Genomic DNA, 13373 nt, shown 5'->3' with positions numbered 1-13373 from the left:
TGCATTAATCTTGTAAGAAATACAAGATTTAAGAGCAAGTTCTAAGGAATTATTCCTGATCAGTTCTTTGATTACGCATCTGTCAAAGCCCGTTGCTTAAAGAAAATTCAAAATTGTTTTTATGTTTATTCAACCCTTAATTTTAGGTCCCGGTTTTCTACCAGATTACTGCTGTCCATGAAATGTATATATAAGCATTTTGTATTTTGATCAGAAAAGTGATTGCACAACACCTACAGCTGATGGGCCAATTCTAAAAAGCAACAAAAAATTACTATTTAACCTGTTTAACCTGAATTTCTCCATGCACAGCCATCGAAGGGGAAATGATCTGTCAAAAGATAATTCTCTTGTGCAGCTAGAAAACTTTTCAAAGTGACACCTATAGAACACAATTTCTTTCCATTTTTATATTTTTGATTTAAGAAACAAAATTCATTTTAGGATATTTAAAAAAATGATCAAACAACTAAAAACTTAAATCATCAAACAACTGTGTTCAAAAAGTCAACAGAGCCTGCTTTATAAAGTTATTTATTTAGCTTTCAGAGAACATACTGAAAGATGGGTATGAATCTTGTAAAACTGAAGTTCCACTGAAAGCAAATTCTTCACTGCCAGACATCGTATTAGCACAGCTGAGGACATGAACTATGAAAGACAACAAAGCTGCTTAATATATGATCTTGTAAACCAGCTCAGTGCTGGCACAGAAGGTATTATTCAAGGTCTCCAGTAACAGCCTGTGCTCCATCTAGCTGAAAAGACTTCCACCCCACGTAACCTTTTTGGACTTAAGTAAGATACAGCTTGAAATCAGGAAAATTCCTTGCCAACCATTCTCCATAATTTATCCAAACATATTTTGATTTGAATTATAAGCAGTAGACATTCAGAAGAGTTGTATGTTAAAACTCCTGTTCCCTGGCAATTCCCCTTCTTCAGCTGGCCCCATGACACAGCAGGATGACAAGAGATACGTATGATATGAGCCATATCCAGTAATTACATTACCTGGGGTGGGGGAAGCAACACAAAAGAACAGTCTCAAGAGAAAAACAAAGCTGTTAACATTTACATATTTACATTACATATAAAAAACTCAGTTCATATAAAACAAATATTGAAGTTATAGCAAGCACCTGGAAGTGAATAGTGACAGGAGGAAAAATGGCAATTTCATCAAGGATAAATGTCAGATTAGGATTAAATGCTGTTTTACCTAGAAATTGCAGATGGTCTAACTGTGCACCAAAACGGCAGATTAACATGAATTTAGACAAATATTTAACAGATGTCAACAGGAAAAACAAAATGTAATTGTACATAAAGAAAGATAGTAAGTTAGTACCATGAATAATTCATTTTACCTACTATGTCTTGGCAAACCATCATAGACATCTGCTTTACACAGAGTACTGATAAAAATTATAAACTAGTGGACAGGTGGTACCAGGAGAGACAGACAGTATTTTAACACCTGACAATACTGAACATGTCAGTGCCTTGAACAATGGTTATCCTACCTGGGAAAAAATCAGAACTGAAGAAAGCAAAAAGACCACGTAAAGCATTCCTTTACAGGTTTAATATACGATACTAATTTTGCTAATAAATAAATTAGTAACAACAAAAAAAATTCTCTCTTGAAAAAACTACTGCAAGAATCATTTTGTAAATGGTCATTACACACCATGTAATCTTCCCTTCCAAGATTAGGTATATTAATTTCAGAGTCTAATCTAAAATACCCATAAGGGTCACTGCTAGCATCTGTTCCATTTCCCCTGAATTTCAGCAATTTCAGCTGGATATATCCCTAAATACTTCCTCTATTGAAACCCTGTATTGTAGCATGTTGCTTGTGTGTCTCATGAGTTTTTTCCTGTATTTAGAGCAGTTATGTTGCAGCAGCACTTTAAATAATTCTGATTTACACAGGTTTTCTTTTCAATTAAGTAATAGGTGACAGACTTCTCCAAAGCTTATTGAAATAAAAATTCATGAATAGTTTGGTCCAAGACATGCTTAGAGAGTACCTGCATAAAGGTGTCAGCATTTCACTATAATGATTTTCCTGTCCCAGAATCTCCTGGAAATGCTTCCCTATTGCAAAATTTAACTGTACAGGATTTGTATTCTTATACAATGATTTTGCTGTTGGTATGACTAACACCCTCAAGCAGAATTGCTTTGGACTATTATCCCAGTTTTCATTATTACTTAGTAGAATCACTGAGCAATTTATTATGAAAGCTACTAAGTCTTTAAAGTTTACCAAAAAAAGACTGGGGCACAGAAGTCATCTGTGGAGATATGCTGCTGTCGCTAGAACATAGAAATCACACCTAGAAATCACACCTTCAGATTGCCAGCTTGTGAGAGCATAGAAGCAGGTAGGAAAACAAGCTTAAAACAGAAAGTGATCTTGACATGTCATAGAACCAATCTGAAAAAATCCAATACAATAAGAAAAATGTAAGTGTGAAGAAAGCTGCTCACATAGAGCAAAGATGGGGTAAGAGCTATGGAGGGTTTTGCAAAAAGGATGTGAAAATTTATGCTTAGAAAACCAGAGATGAGTTAAATATTGCACAAAATGCAAACATACTGGGGTTTTAAAAAGTCAATACATTTCTAATCTGTACTCTCTTACTATCTACTTGGCTCCAGGAAAAATGAACTAGACCAGTTTCACACGCAATACTTATTGATGGACACAAATCGAGTGAAGACAAGGATCATAAAAGAAAAATAAAACCAGACAGAGGCCTTAAAAACAGGGCAGATCAAGAGGTGACTTTCTGGTGGTGAGGCTACTAAGAAACAAGACTGACTTGCCCTAGGAGGTTATAGAATTCCTCCTCTGAAGGTTTTCAGGCATGAATCATGAAAGAAATGAGATAAGGTTTTAGAATAACCTGCATCTTTTCTGAAGGAAGTGGGCTGGATTAGATGAACACCATTATCCTATTCTCAGATTCATGGAAAAAAAATAGAGAGGTCAGTACTCTAGTACCTTTTCTGCAGTAGTCCAAACACCATATACCCAATTACCAATGTGTCTGTCCATCATGGGAGCTTGCAATATGGGCTGGAACAGATTTGGAGAAATTATCTCAGTGTTCTTTAACCTCAAGGCAGAATCAACTGTGCCTAAATCTGAAAGATGTGGCTGTAATTCAAGGTTATCTACCTGTGGCCTACAAACTCCATAGGATTAAATCTCATGACCAAAATCAAGGTTGTCTTGCAATGGAGGAGTAAGAACCTGAAATGCCAGCTGTTGTGGATGTGAATGAGGGATTGAGACCAAGACAGCTACATCATCAGAGCCAGGTGCTCAGCCCAGCAAGGTGAGATGTAACAAAAAGTTGCTTTTATCAGCTGTGGGTGAACTGCTCCTGTAGTTTCTCCTCCCCTGGACCTTCAGTGTACAAAGCATGCTCACAGCTGCCTGTCTAGTGAAGTTTTTGATGAGCATCTTGTGGGTATCTTGTAAGTCTGTCATCCTTGGTGTAACCTGTCCTATAAAACCTCAGTGAAGAATTCAAAATGATCAGGTGATTATCTTTAATTCAATATAATTACATCTTTCTTCTATGTTCTCACTTCTACACTGAGCAGTCCCCAATTACAGAAACATTTCTGTTTCCTAAACCTCTGATTGTCTCATCACTAAAGAGTCCTCTCCCATATCTAATACTTCTAAAATTACACAAAGAGCAAATTTCTCAAAAACTATGACAAGCATTGTAATTCTTTAAAATAGAAATTACCAAGTAACATTCAGCAAAGAAACTACAGCAAGAGTTTCAAGTGTATTCTGTCAATTTGACAGACATTGTAGTTGCTCAGGTACTGGTTCCCCAGGCATGTAATAGTCCTGTCATCAAAATTAAAGGTACACCACAGGCACTACACTGCCAATCTTTTTAAATAATATATGTAGGATGTTAATTATGATAACAGTGGTGCTGCAGCACGGGAAACCTACACATGGACACTTAACACCAAAGAATGGGTAAAGCTGGAAGGGACCACAATGGTCATTTGCTCCAACCTCCCTGCTCAAGCAGGGTCATCTTAGAGCACATTGTACAAGGTTGCATCCAAAGGTTGCTGTATATCTCCAGTGAGGGACACTCCACAACTCCTGGGCAATTCCAGTGTTCAGTCACCCACACCAGAATCACTATCAATTCATCATGCCATAAAAATAAGTCCCTCCTTAGCAAAAATAAAGTATATATGTCATGTGGCAAACTCAATTTTCCATATATCCATAAAGCTTTTTCCATGAAAGGGAAATATTTGTTTCTTCATAAATAAATTATGTATTAGAGCTCAAGACAGAGTAAGTTTTCTAATCACTTTTTAATATGACCTACTTAAGCCTGTTTTCTGTGAATTTCAGAAGAATGCATTACATTTGTTTCACAGAATCATAGAACAGTTTGGGTTGTAAGGGACCTTAAAAATCATCTGGTTTCAACCTCCCTGCCATGGGCAGGGACACTTTCCAGGTTGCACAAAGCCCTGTTCAACGTGGCCTTGAACACTTGCAGGGAGGGAACATCCACAACTTCTCTGAGCAACCTGTTCCAGTGTCTCACCACCCTCACAGCAAATAGTTTCTTCCTAATACCTGATCTAAACATACCACCTTTCAGTTTAAAGCCATTCCCCCTTGTCCTATCACTAAAGGACCTTGTAAAAAGTCTGTCTCCAGTTTTTTCATAAGGCCCCTTCAGGGAGTGGGGGGTGGCTTGAAGATGGGAGGGCATTACTATGTAATGTAGCTGTTTTGATTCTAACCTCTGGAAAAGAAGTATATGGTGTAACATGTCAACTGGTAATACAGTTAAAAAATAACAGTGATTTACAGACACATACAAAAATGGGCCTTAGAGCTTATGTGCATTGCCCCATTCAGGAGAAATATTTTTGTAGAGCCCTCTGTGAGCATCAAAGACAAAAACCAACTACCACTGAAGACAACGTTTTTATCTGCAGACTTAGGTGGTAACTAACCAGACAGAAGTGCATTGCAATTCAATTAAAAACACAGGAAAAGAAACAAGTATTTCCCTTTATTAAGATATACCTGTTTACCTTACAAGCTACTAATATGTACACGGACATTAAAGATTAAACATTAATAATAAGCAAATACTCGATCATGAAGTAATTTATATTGTTGTAACTTATTTGGAAGATTATAAATTTGAACCAGTGGAGGACTGACTTCCAAGAATTCCAGAATGTTTTTAGATCAATTAGCAGCAAGATAACACACTAAAAAAAGTGATCATGAGAAACATGTCTTCTTAATATATATCTTATGTTATTCTTACTCCTTGGCCAGCTGTACATTGGTCGGTTTTGCTCCAATAGGTATCCCATATTTGTGCAAAGTCTTGTATAAAATTTCACGCATTTCATTGTTGTAGGAGTCAAAGTCAAATACGTTTCGAACCACATTTGCGAGCCCTTCAGATGGAAATTTCTGTAAAGAAACAGACCCCCAGATATCTTTTAGTGACTATCTATTAACTTACAGCATATCATTAGGTACTTCTAAAATGAACAATTATAACATTAACTTTGCTTGACAAGTGCTCAAGTAATCTTTACTTTTTATTTCCAGAACATTGTTTCAAGTTAGAATGAAGTCACTGACACTAAACTTGACTTAAACAAAAAAGCATATGACAATTATTTAATACTAAACACCATTAATGGTTTAAAGAATTGTTTTCATTATATACATAACAAGATGGTGTAATCATTGGAGAATAAAATTAATACTAGCCTGTATTTTTAAAATTTGCTTTCTGTAAACCATGAAGATCTGACACAAATACACATATTCATATAATTCACCCATACAATCAATTTAAGAATTCTGACTCTTAATGCGGGATATAGAGAAGCAGATAATACACTCCTTGGCTAACAAAAAATATTTCAGGTCATGATGGATTTTAGTAGAAACAGAAATTCACTTAAGATTCACAAACTTTTTTTTTCTTAGGGAAAAATACTAGTTGAAATGTGCTATGTACATTTAAAAACCCCAAATATTTATCAGACTTTCATTAGTACCTTCAACAGAAATGAAAGTTTTGTTACTGTGCTGGACTGGTTATTCTGGATGAGGAATTAAATGGTTGGATGGTTGCATCCAGAGGGTAGCGAGCAATGGCTCAAGGTCCTGATGGAGATGGGTGACTAATGGTGCTCCTCGGGGGGCTGTACTGTGACCAGGACTGTTTATGATATTCATCAGTGACATAGTGGGACTGAGTACACTCTCAGAAAATTTGCAAACAATACCAAGCTGAGTGGTACACCTAATATGCCTGTGGGATGGAATGTTATCCAGAGGGACCTGGACAGGTGGAGAAGTGGGGCCACAGGGATTTCATGAGGATCAACAAGGCTGTGTGCATGGTCCTGCACTTGGGTTGGGGTAACCACTGGTATCAGCACAGGCTGGGGAATGAACAGATCAAGAGCAGCTCTGACAAGGACTCAGGGGTGCTGGAGGTTGAGAAGTTGGACATGACCTGGCAATGTGCATCTGCAGCCCAGAAAGCCAAATGTGTCCTGGGCTGCATTCAAAGCAGTGCAGGGCAAGGGAGGGAATTCTGCATCTCTACTCTGTGCTGGTGAGACCCCACCTGCAGTGCTGCATCCTGCTCTGGGGTTCTCCACATAGGAAGGACATGGACATGTTGGAGTGAGTCCAGACGAGGGCCTCAAAGATGATCAGAGGGCTGGAGCTCCTCTGCTGTGATGATGCCATGACGATTTTTTGCCTTTTCTTTTATACCCCTGTTATACCTTTCTACAACTTCTGTATTCTTAGTGCTTTTTGCCTACATTCTTGGACTTGTTTGTCAAGCTAGGAGACTAAACATTTTAGAAGCTTCATAGTTAGGGATCAGAAGGCCCTAGACACCAAGGTCCTCTCCAGAACACATTCTGTAAATTAAGATAGAACCATCCAGGGGAAGGTTCCTTGGGGAGGGAGGCTCATTCGAGCCTCTCATTGGGGAATTTTTGATAGATATGCTGATTAGTAAGACCTATAATGTTATACCTGATCTTTTGTGAGGTGCATTGCAGTGTGCATTAAGGTGCATTCAACCTGGATGTGGTGCACCTAAGGATCCTTTCCCTTCTAACTGTGTTTGACTCTTGATTTTAAGACCAGGAAAAGGCATCAGTGAAGACAGATGGAGAGAGTTATTCAGCCTGGAGAATACTCTAAGAAGACCTTATAACACCATCCAGTACCTAAAATGGGTTACAGGAGGGATGGAAAGGGACTGGAAGGACATGTAGTGATAGGAAAAAGGGGAATGGCTTTAAACAGAAAAAGGGCAGATTTAGATCAGGTATTAGGAAGAAATTCATTACTATGAGGGTGGTGAGTCACTGGCATAGGCTGCCCAGAAAAGTTCTGAATGCCCCGTTCCTGAAGCTCTCAAGGACAGGTTGGATGGGGCTTCGAGCAACCTAGTCTGGTGGAAGGTGTCCCTGCCCACAGCAGCAGGATTAGAACTAGAATATCTTTTAGGTGCCTTCCAGCCAAAATTATTCTATGATTCTATGAGTTAAAATAAGAGAAATGAAGAATTTTTAATATCACAAAACCGCTCAGAGAAACTGATGCCACTGTTTAAGAAAGCAATTGAGGTGGAGGACCCCAAGCTGGAGTAGGTACATGCTGAAAGGAGGCTGTGATCTCTGGCTGTGGGAAGCCCACACTGGAGCAGGCTCCTGGCAGGATTTGTGGCCCTATGGGGAGAGGAGCCCACGCTGGAGCAGGTTTGCTGGCAGGACTCGTGACCCTGTGGAAGGGGCCCAGGCTGGAGCAGTTCCTGCAGAACTGCAGCCAGTGGGAAGGACTCATAATGGAGAAGTTCATGGAGGACTGTCTCCCATGGGAGGGATGCCACGCTGGAGCAGAGGAAGAGAGTGAGGAGTTCTCACCCTGAGGAGAAAGTGGCGGCTGAGACAACGTGTGAAGAACTGATCACAGCCCCCTCTCCCCATTCTCTTGTGCTGCTGAAGGGGAGGAGGTAGAGAAAGGCAGGAGTGAAGTTGAGCTTGGGAATAAGGGTGGAGTATGGGGAAGGTGTTTTAAGATCTGTGTTAATTTCTCATTTTCCTACTCTGATTTGGTTGGCAATAAATTAAACTAATTTCTTCAAGTCAAGTCTGTTTTGCCTGTGACAGCAATTGGTGAGTGATCTCTCCCTGCCCTTATCTTGATCTACAGGCCTTTCATTATATTTTCTCTTCCCAGCTGAGCAGGGGAGTGACAGAATGGCTTTGGTGGGCACCTGGCATCCACCCAGGGTTAGCCCACCACAGATGTAAATGGAGCAAACCAAATAAAAAGAATTTTAAAAAATAATTATCAACTTGCTGTATATCCTAGAACTATACTGCCTAACTGATTTATTTTATCTTTTTTTTTTGGCAAGAGATGGGAGCGAGAATTTTTTGGTTTAAAAATGTCTCATTTTTTCTTCACAGGCCTTTCATTCAAATACTAGATCTTTCAGATAAGGACCTGGATGCTTCCATCTCAGTATGCCACATTTACAGTGATGAACATAAACTTGTGAAGAGGTATCTTAGGAAGCTGTAGTCTTAATTGGTTTTTTCCCCATTAGTGAGCTAGACTGGTACAAAGAACTTGAAAAATAGACTTAAGTGTCAAAGAAGTTTATAAAAGTATTAAAAATACAGGTATTTGAGTCCTGATTAAAAACTAAAACAGAAGAAAACAGAAAATTTTCAGAAATGTTTTGACCTATACTCTTAATCAAGTATCAGCCTTAGGAGTTTAATATTTTCCCAACTTTATAAATATCTGATCTAGATAATAAAATACCTGTGACATAAACAATACTAAAATTAGCTAGTTACTGTGATAGACTAGAATACCACTGCTAAATTAAGCTTGTACAAACCTTTTTTTATCTGTGGTGTACATGGCACAGAGTATTTTAGTACTAGTATTGCTATAAAAGCATGTTAAACTATGTTCTGCTTTTTAAACCTGTCTGTGAGGAACCTATTAGAAGTTCTGCATCATTACAGCTTAGCAAAGTACAAGTTATTGTGGGATCATATAAAATTGCTCTACAGCCTGTGCCATCCCTGTTACAATGTCCAGTTCCTACTGAATGAAACAGGTAATAAACCCCTTGTCCCATCAGCTATTCTAACTAAACACTGTATAAAGCTTTCACACGTAAGGTGAATTGAAAAGTTCATGACAATGTTTAGTAGTGAAAGTGCTAACTTCTATATTGTTAATTGCACTTGGAGTCAAAAGTAAGCATCATTCTGAAACAACAGTTACATGCTGAATGCCACATTTTCTCTGTTCTCAGTGCAAAGCACAACCAACACACTGGCAGCAAGCTGTCTAATTCACTCTTCAACTATGCATTCACCTGCCCTGCACTAGGTACTGCAGAAACCTTGGTCAAGTACTTCAGATAATATCTGGTTTTCCCTAGAAGTCTCCAAGTATTCCCACAGTTTTCTGAATCATTGCATAACTTCTGACATTGATACCCTTTTCTGCAATGAATTGCCTCAATAGTTCCGTGTCTCTTGTATCAGCAGGACAGCATAAAAAATTTCCTGAGGTACAACTGATGGCTTCTGGGAACACAAGCCACTTGTCAAAAGTAATTTAAAAAATTCAGTAACTAAAAAAAAATCAACTCTCCTGTTTCAACCAGAACAAATCCAATCCCTTTTTAATAACTGCTTGGACAACTGCTTCCTAAAGAAAGGAAATGACAGTTCACTTTAAGGGAAAAAAAGAAAAAGACAAAAAAATCCAAAAAGGTTAAATGTTCGGGAGTTGAATTGAACACTAAAAAAATCATTTGGTTTCTATTGATTGTTAAAATGAGATTACTAGAGGAAATATTGATCTCTTATCAGTCTGTCTGGTTCTCATTCACTGATTCTTCCCCTTACACGTAACACCTCTGTGTGTACCTTAGATTATTTTCATAGCTTAGATTCTTGGCTATTCTTTAAAAAAGTAAGTAACACAGTTTTTTGCTTTCAACAATTTTATGTTTTTATTTATATTGTGTGCTTTATTTGATACAGAATTTGACTTAGTGAAAACTCTGTAGTTTTATGGATCTAACATTCCATGAGGATATGTATTCCGACAGTCTGTGTAAAATCTATGAGCAAAATTGTAATTTTCTAGTAGAAATCGAGAATCTTAATTCAAATATGCTGTACCCATTGAGGTCTACTGTACTTCTAACACTGCCTTGAAAGGAAAGTGATAAATTATCTGGTATTCAGTCTGTAATGAATCCAGACTTTTTTTTTTGACTTCTACCTTGTTTTCTCACTAACATTCACTTCCCTATGTATCCTGGTGCCTTCAGTTATCTGACTATTTTCCATCCTGCCAGCACCATCTCAACGGCCCACTTATAACAGATCTCTGCCTACCTGTTCATTCTCCTGTGCTCTTGGTTTCCACCTGCACCCACCTCTGATGCCCTTTTACTGAATGTTGCCAGCTCTCTCTGTGCCTCCTCAGCTGTCCTTCAGCAGGGCCAGAAGCACCATGTCTATGGCTCATCCTGAGTGACAGAGATACTAATGGATTAACCAGTACTTGTATCTTTAGTGGGCATCATCTGCTGCCAAGAAAAACAGCTGAATTCTCCTCCTGCAATTTCAAATCAGTTCCTCTTTGTCACAGAGCCACTGATTTTGATTAAACCAGTAGAAACGTAATTATCTTTGAAAATTGATAATTGAGATCCATTGTGGCTGGCCAAAAGGGTAAAAGGTTATTATTGATGTGTGTTTGGCAGCAAAGTGAGAAGGGGATACAAACTGTTATTTGATAAGCCATGAAAAACAGCATATTAGATTGCAGAGAAGCAGTCATAGCACATGCTGGCGAGAGGCAGCTTATGGTAACCCAACAGAGCAAGAGCACAGCTTCTGAGCTTGCCCATAAGCTACTAAAGACTTTTGACATTTGACAGTTTGAAAATTGGAGGTGAGCAAGACAAAAAGGTCAGGTCACCTGCCAACTAGAGCTGCAAGACCCAAATTCCCCATACAGTATGTGAGGAGAAAAAGTTGCAGTAACCAAGGTAGGTACCTGCATTCAACAACTCTTCCTATGCCTGCAGTTTTGGGTCTTCAAAAGAGTTTGGTATCTCAAGCTTCACCAAAAAAACCTTTTCCTAAGAAAAAGTTAGTATAGAGACAACCTAGCTCTGAGCACAGAGTCTAAGCTACAACAAAATTACTATGTTCTCTACTTGCATCATCTTTAGCAGAGGATACTCTTGTAACTGCACTCCCTATGCATATCCTATATGCTGAAGAACACAATTAGTCAGAGAAGATAAACAATATGTTAATACCATAGCAATCAGCATATTTTTAACTGACTAGTCCTGATGCTCAGATGTGCTCTCAGACAGCAGTAATCAAAAGCAATTTTTTCCTCCAAAACATCCAACCTTTTTTTACAGAGGCAAAAAATTCCAAAATTATGTGAAAGAAATCTACACAATAGTACAAAGAGAGCAGGGCCGTGGAACTGCTGAAGGGAAATAGTTTAACAACATGACTAACTTCCCTCCTTCCTTCCTAAGGACCAGCAATTTTACTGACTCATTTCCCTCCTTCCTCTTTCTTCTCTACCTGAAGACCTAAAAGTTTCTTACTTTGGAATAACCATTATGTTTCTATTAATTGTTTACATTTGGCTACTCCCAGTCTTTTTATTATTCAGACTGAAAAACAAGTTACAGTAAACAAAATGTTGCATTCTTTCTAGGAGACTGGGATCTTGAAAAGAAATGTTACAATACAAGTCAAAGCTACATATTGGAGATGTATTTGGATATTTACACTTTGAAAGAGGTGAAAGCTTAGCAGATGGGAAACTTCCCCACTGATCTGCACCCAGTGTCCAGGTTGAAGTGACCGTACTAATCTGATTAAGTGAAGGAGACAGAAGCAGAGAGTAAGACAATTAGCAATGCAGCTCTTTCAATCTTCAACTGGACGCTGTTCACACTCAAATAAAAGAGGAAATAAGTCTTATGTTTCCGCACCAGTTACCAACAGAAGACAGTTCACCTTAGGTTACTTGGAGATAGATGATGAAGGAAAGAAGCTAGGAAGGAAGGTAGGAACAGCAGAAAAGTATGAAGACAAAAAGGAGTTCATTTAACAAACACTCTAAAACATTGGCCTTTCAGCAGCACAGCAGCTGTTCCTCAAGTCTGTAATTTTTCCACTGCCATTTTGAATGTAACTGTGTGTTTAGAGGGCAGCAGGTACATGTTCTATCAGCTTGGTAAACAAATACCTATCAGCTGGCAATGGATCCTAATAGACTGCTTTGCTTATGTGTTTATCCGGATTCCTCAGCCTTTGGGTGTGAATCTAACCCTTAGTACAAAGTCACAGAGCGTTATTTTTTCTTTATATTATTGATACCATAGTAGCACCAGTTTGTCTTGAGACCTTCTTGCACTCTAAGAGACCCCAGAGCACAAAAATCTATCATCCCCAGAAATCTGGATGAAGATTTTTAAAAGGAGTAATTCCAACCTGCAGGATCTGAATGTCTGTGTATATGGTTGAATGTTTGTGAATATGTTCATGACCACAAACACAAAACTATCATGCAACCCTGCTATACTATGCAGTATAAAACATAGGAGCAGTAGGTCAAAATTTGTGAGAAATTACATTCTAATTGTATTCATTACATTGATTTCCACTATTTTTTTTTTAAATTTAGGATTGAATAATTCAAGAAACGGCCTATAAATTAACAAATTAAAAATTCTATAGTTATAAACAGAAAAAAATAAAAGCACTGCTATTTCAAAGAGCATTAAGACATTTTGTATTTCAAATACTTTAGGCAAAAAACATTCTTCAATTTATAAAGACAGAAGTCAGACTTTACTGTAATATTTAAGAAACCTGATCATCATTAAATCAGAATTCACAATTTTATCGTTAAATGTGTGTAGGAAGTAATCATGAATCCTACATATTCCCCTGATGAGTTGTTATCCATCTAGCATTTTCCTTAGGAAGAAAGTCCACCAGTGATGCAGTGATGAACAAGTTATACGGCAGGAACTTGTTTTTTCACAGGAAAGGATTAAACCCACACAGTCTGTAGCAGAATAAAATGAACACTTGCACTGTCCTGTAAGTATTGTATGTTGAATAAGGAATTTTATAATGAGGGCCAGCATGAACATTGCACATTGTATTCACAGTATGTGATTTTTTCTCACACAGTAGAAAAACAG

General features: G+C 38.0%; 1 protein-coding gene across 1 annotated transcript in view; it reads right to left on the bottom strand.

Annotated features, from left to right (window-relative positions):
• Positions 1–13373, bottom strand: part of VWA8 (von Willebrand factor A domain containing 8) — a 181253-nt gene that overhangs the window by 65418 nt on the left and 102462 nt on the right. The window contains exon 26 of the mRNA XM_082278807.1: positions 5358–5509. Within this exon, the coding sequence (XP_082134933.1) occupies positions 5358–5509 (152 nt within the window). The remainder of the gene's footprint in view (positions 1–5357; positions 5510–13373) is intronic.

Source organism: Coloeus monedula, assembly GCF_965178545.1.
Source record: "Coloeus monedula genome assembly, chromosome: 3".
Classification (NCBI taxonomy): Eukaryota; Metazoa; Chordata; class Aves; order Passeriformes; family Corvidae; genus Coloeus; species Coloeus monedula.
Note: the sequence above shows the minus strand (reverse complement) of the source record. Positions and strands in the feature narration are given on the sequence as shown.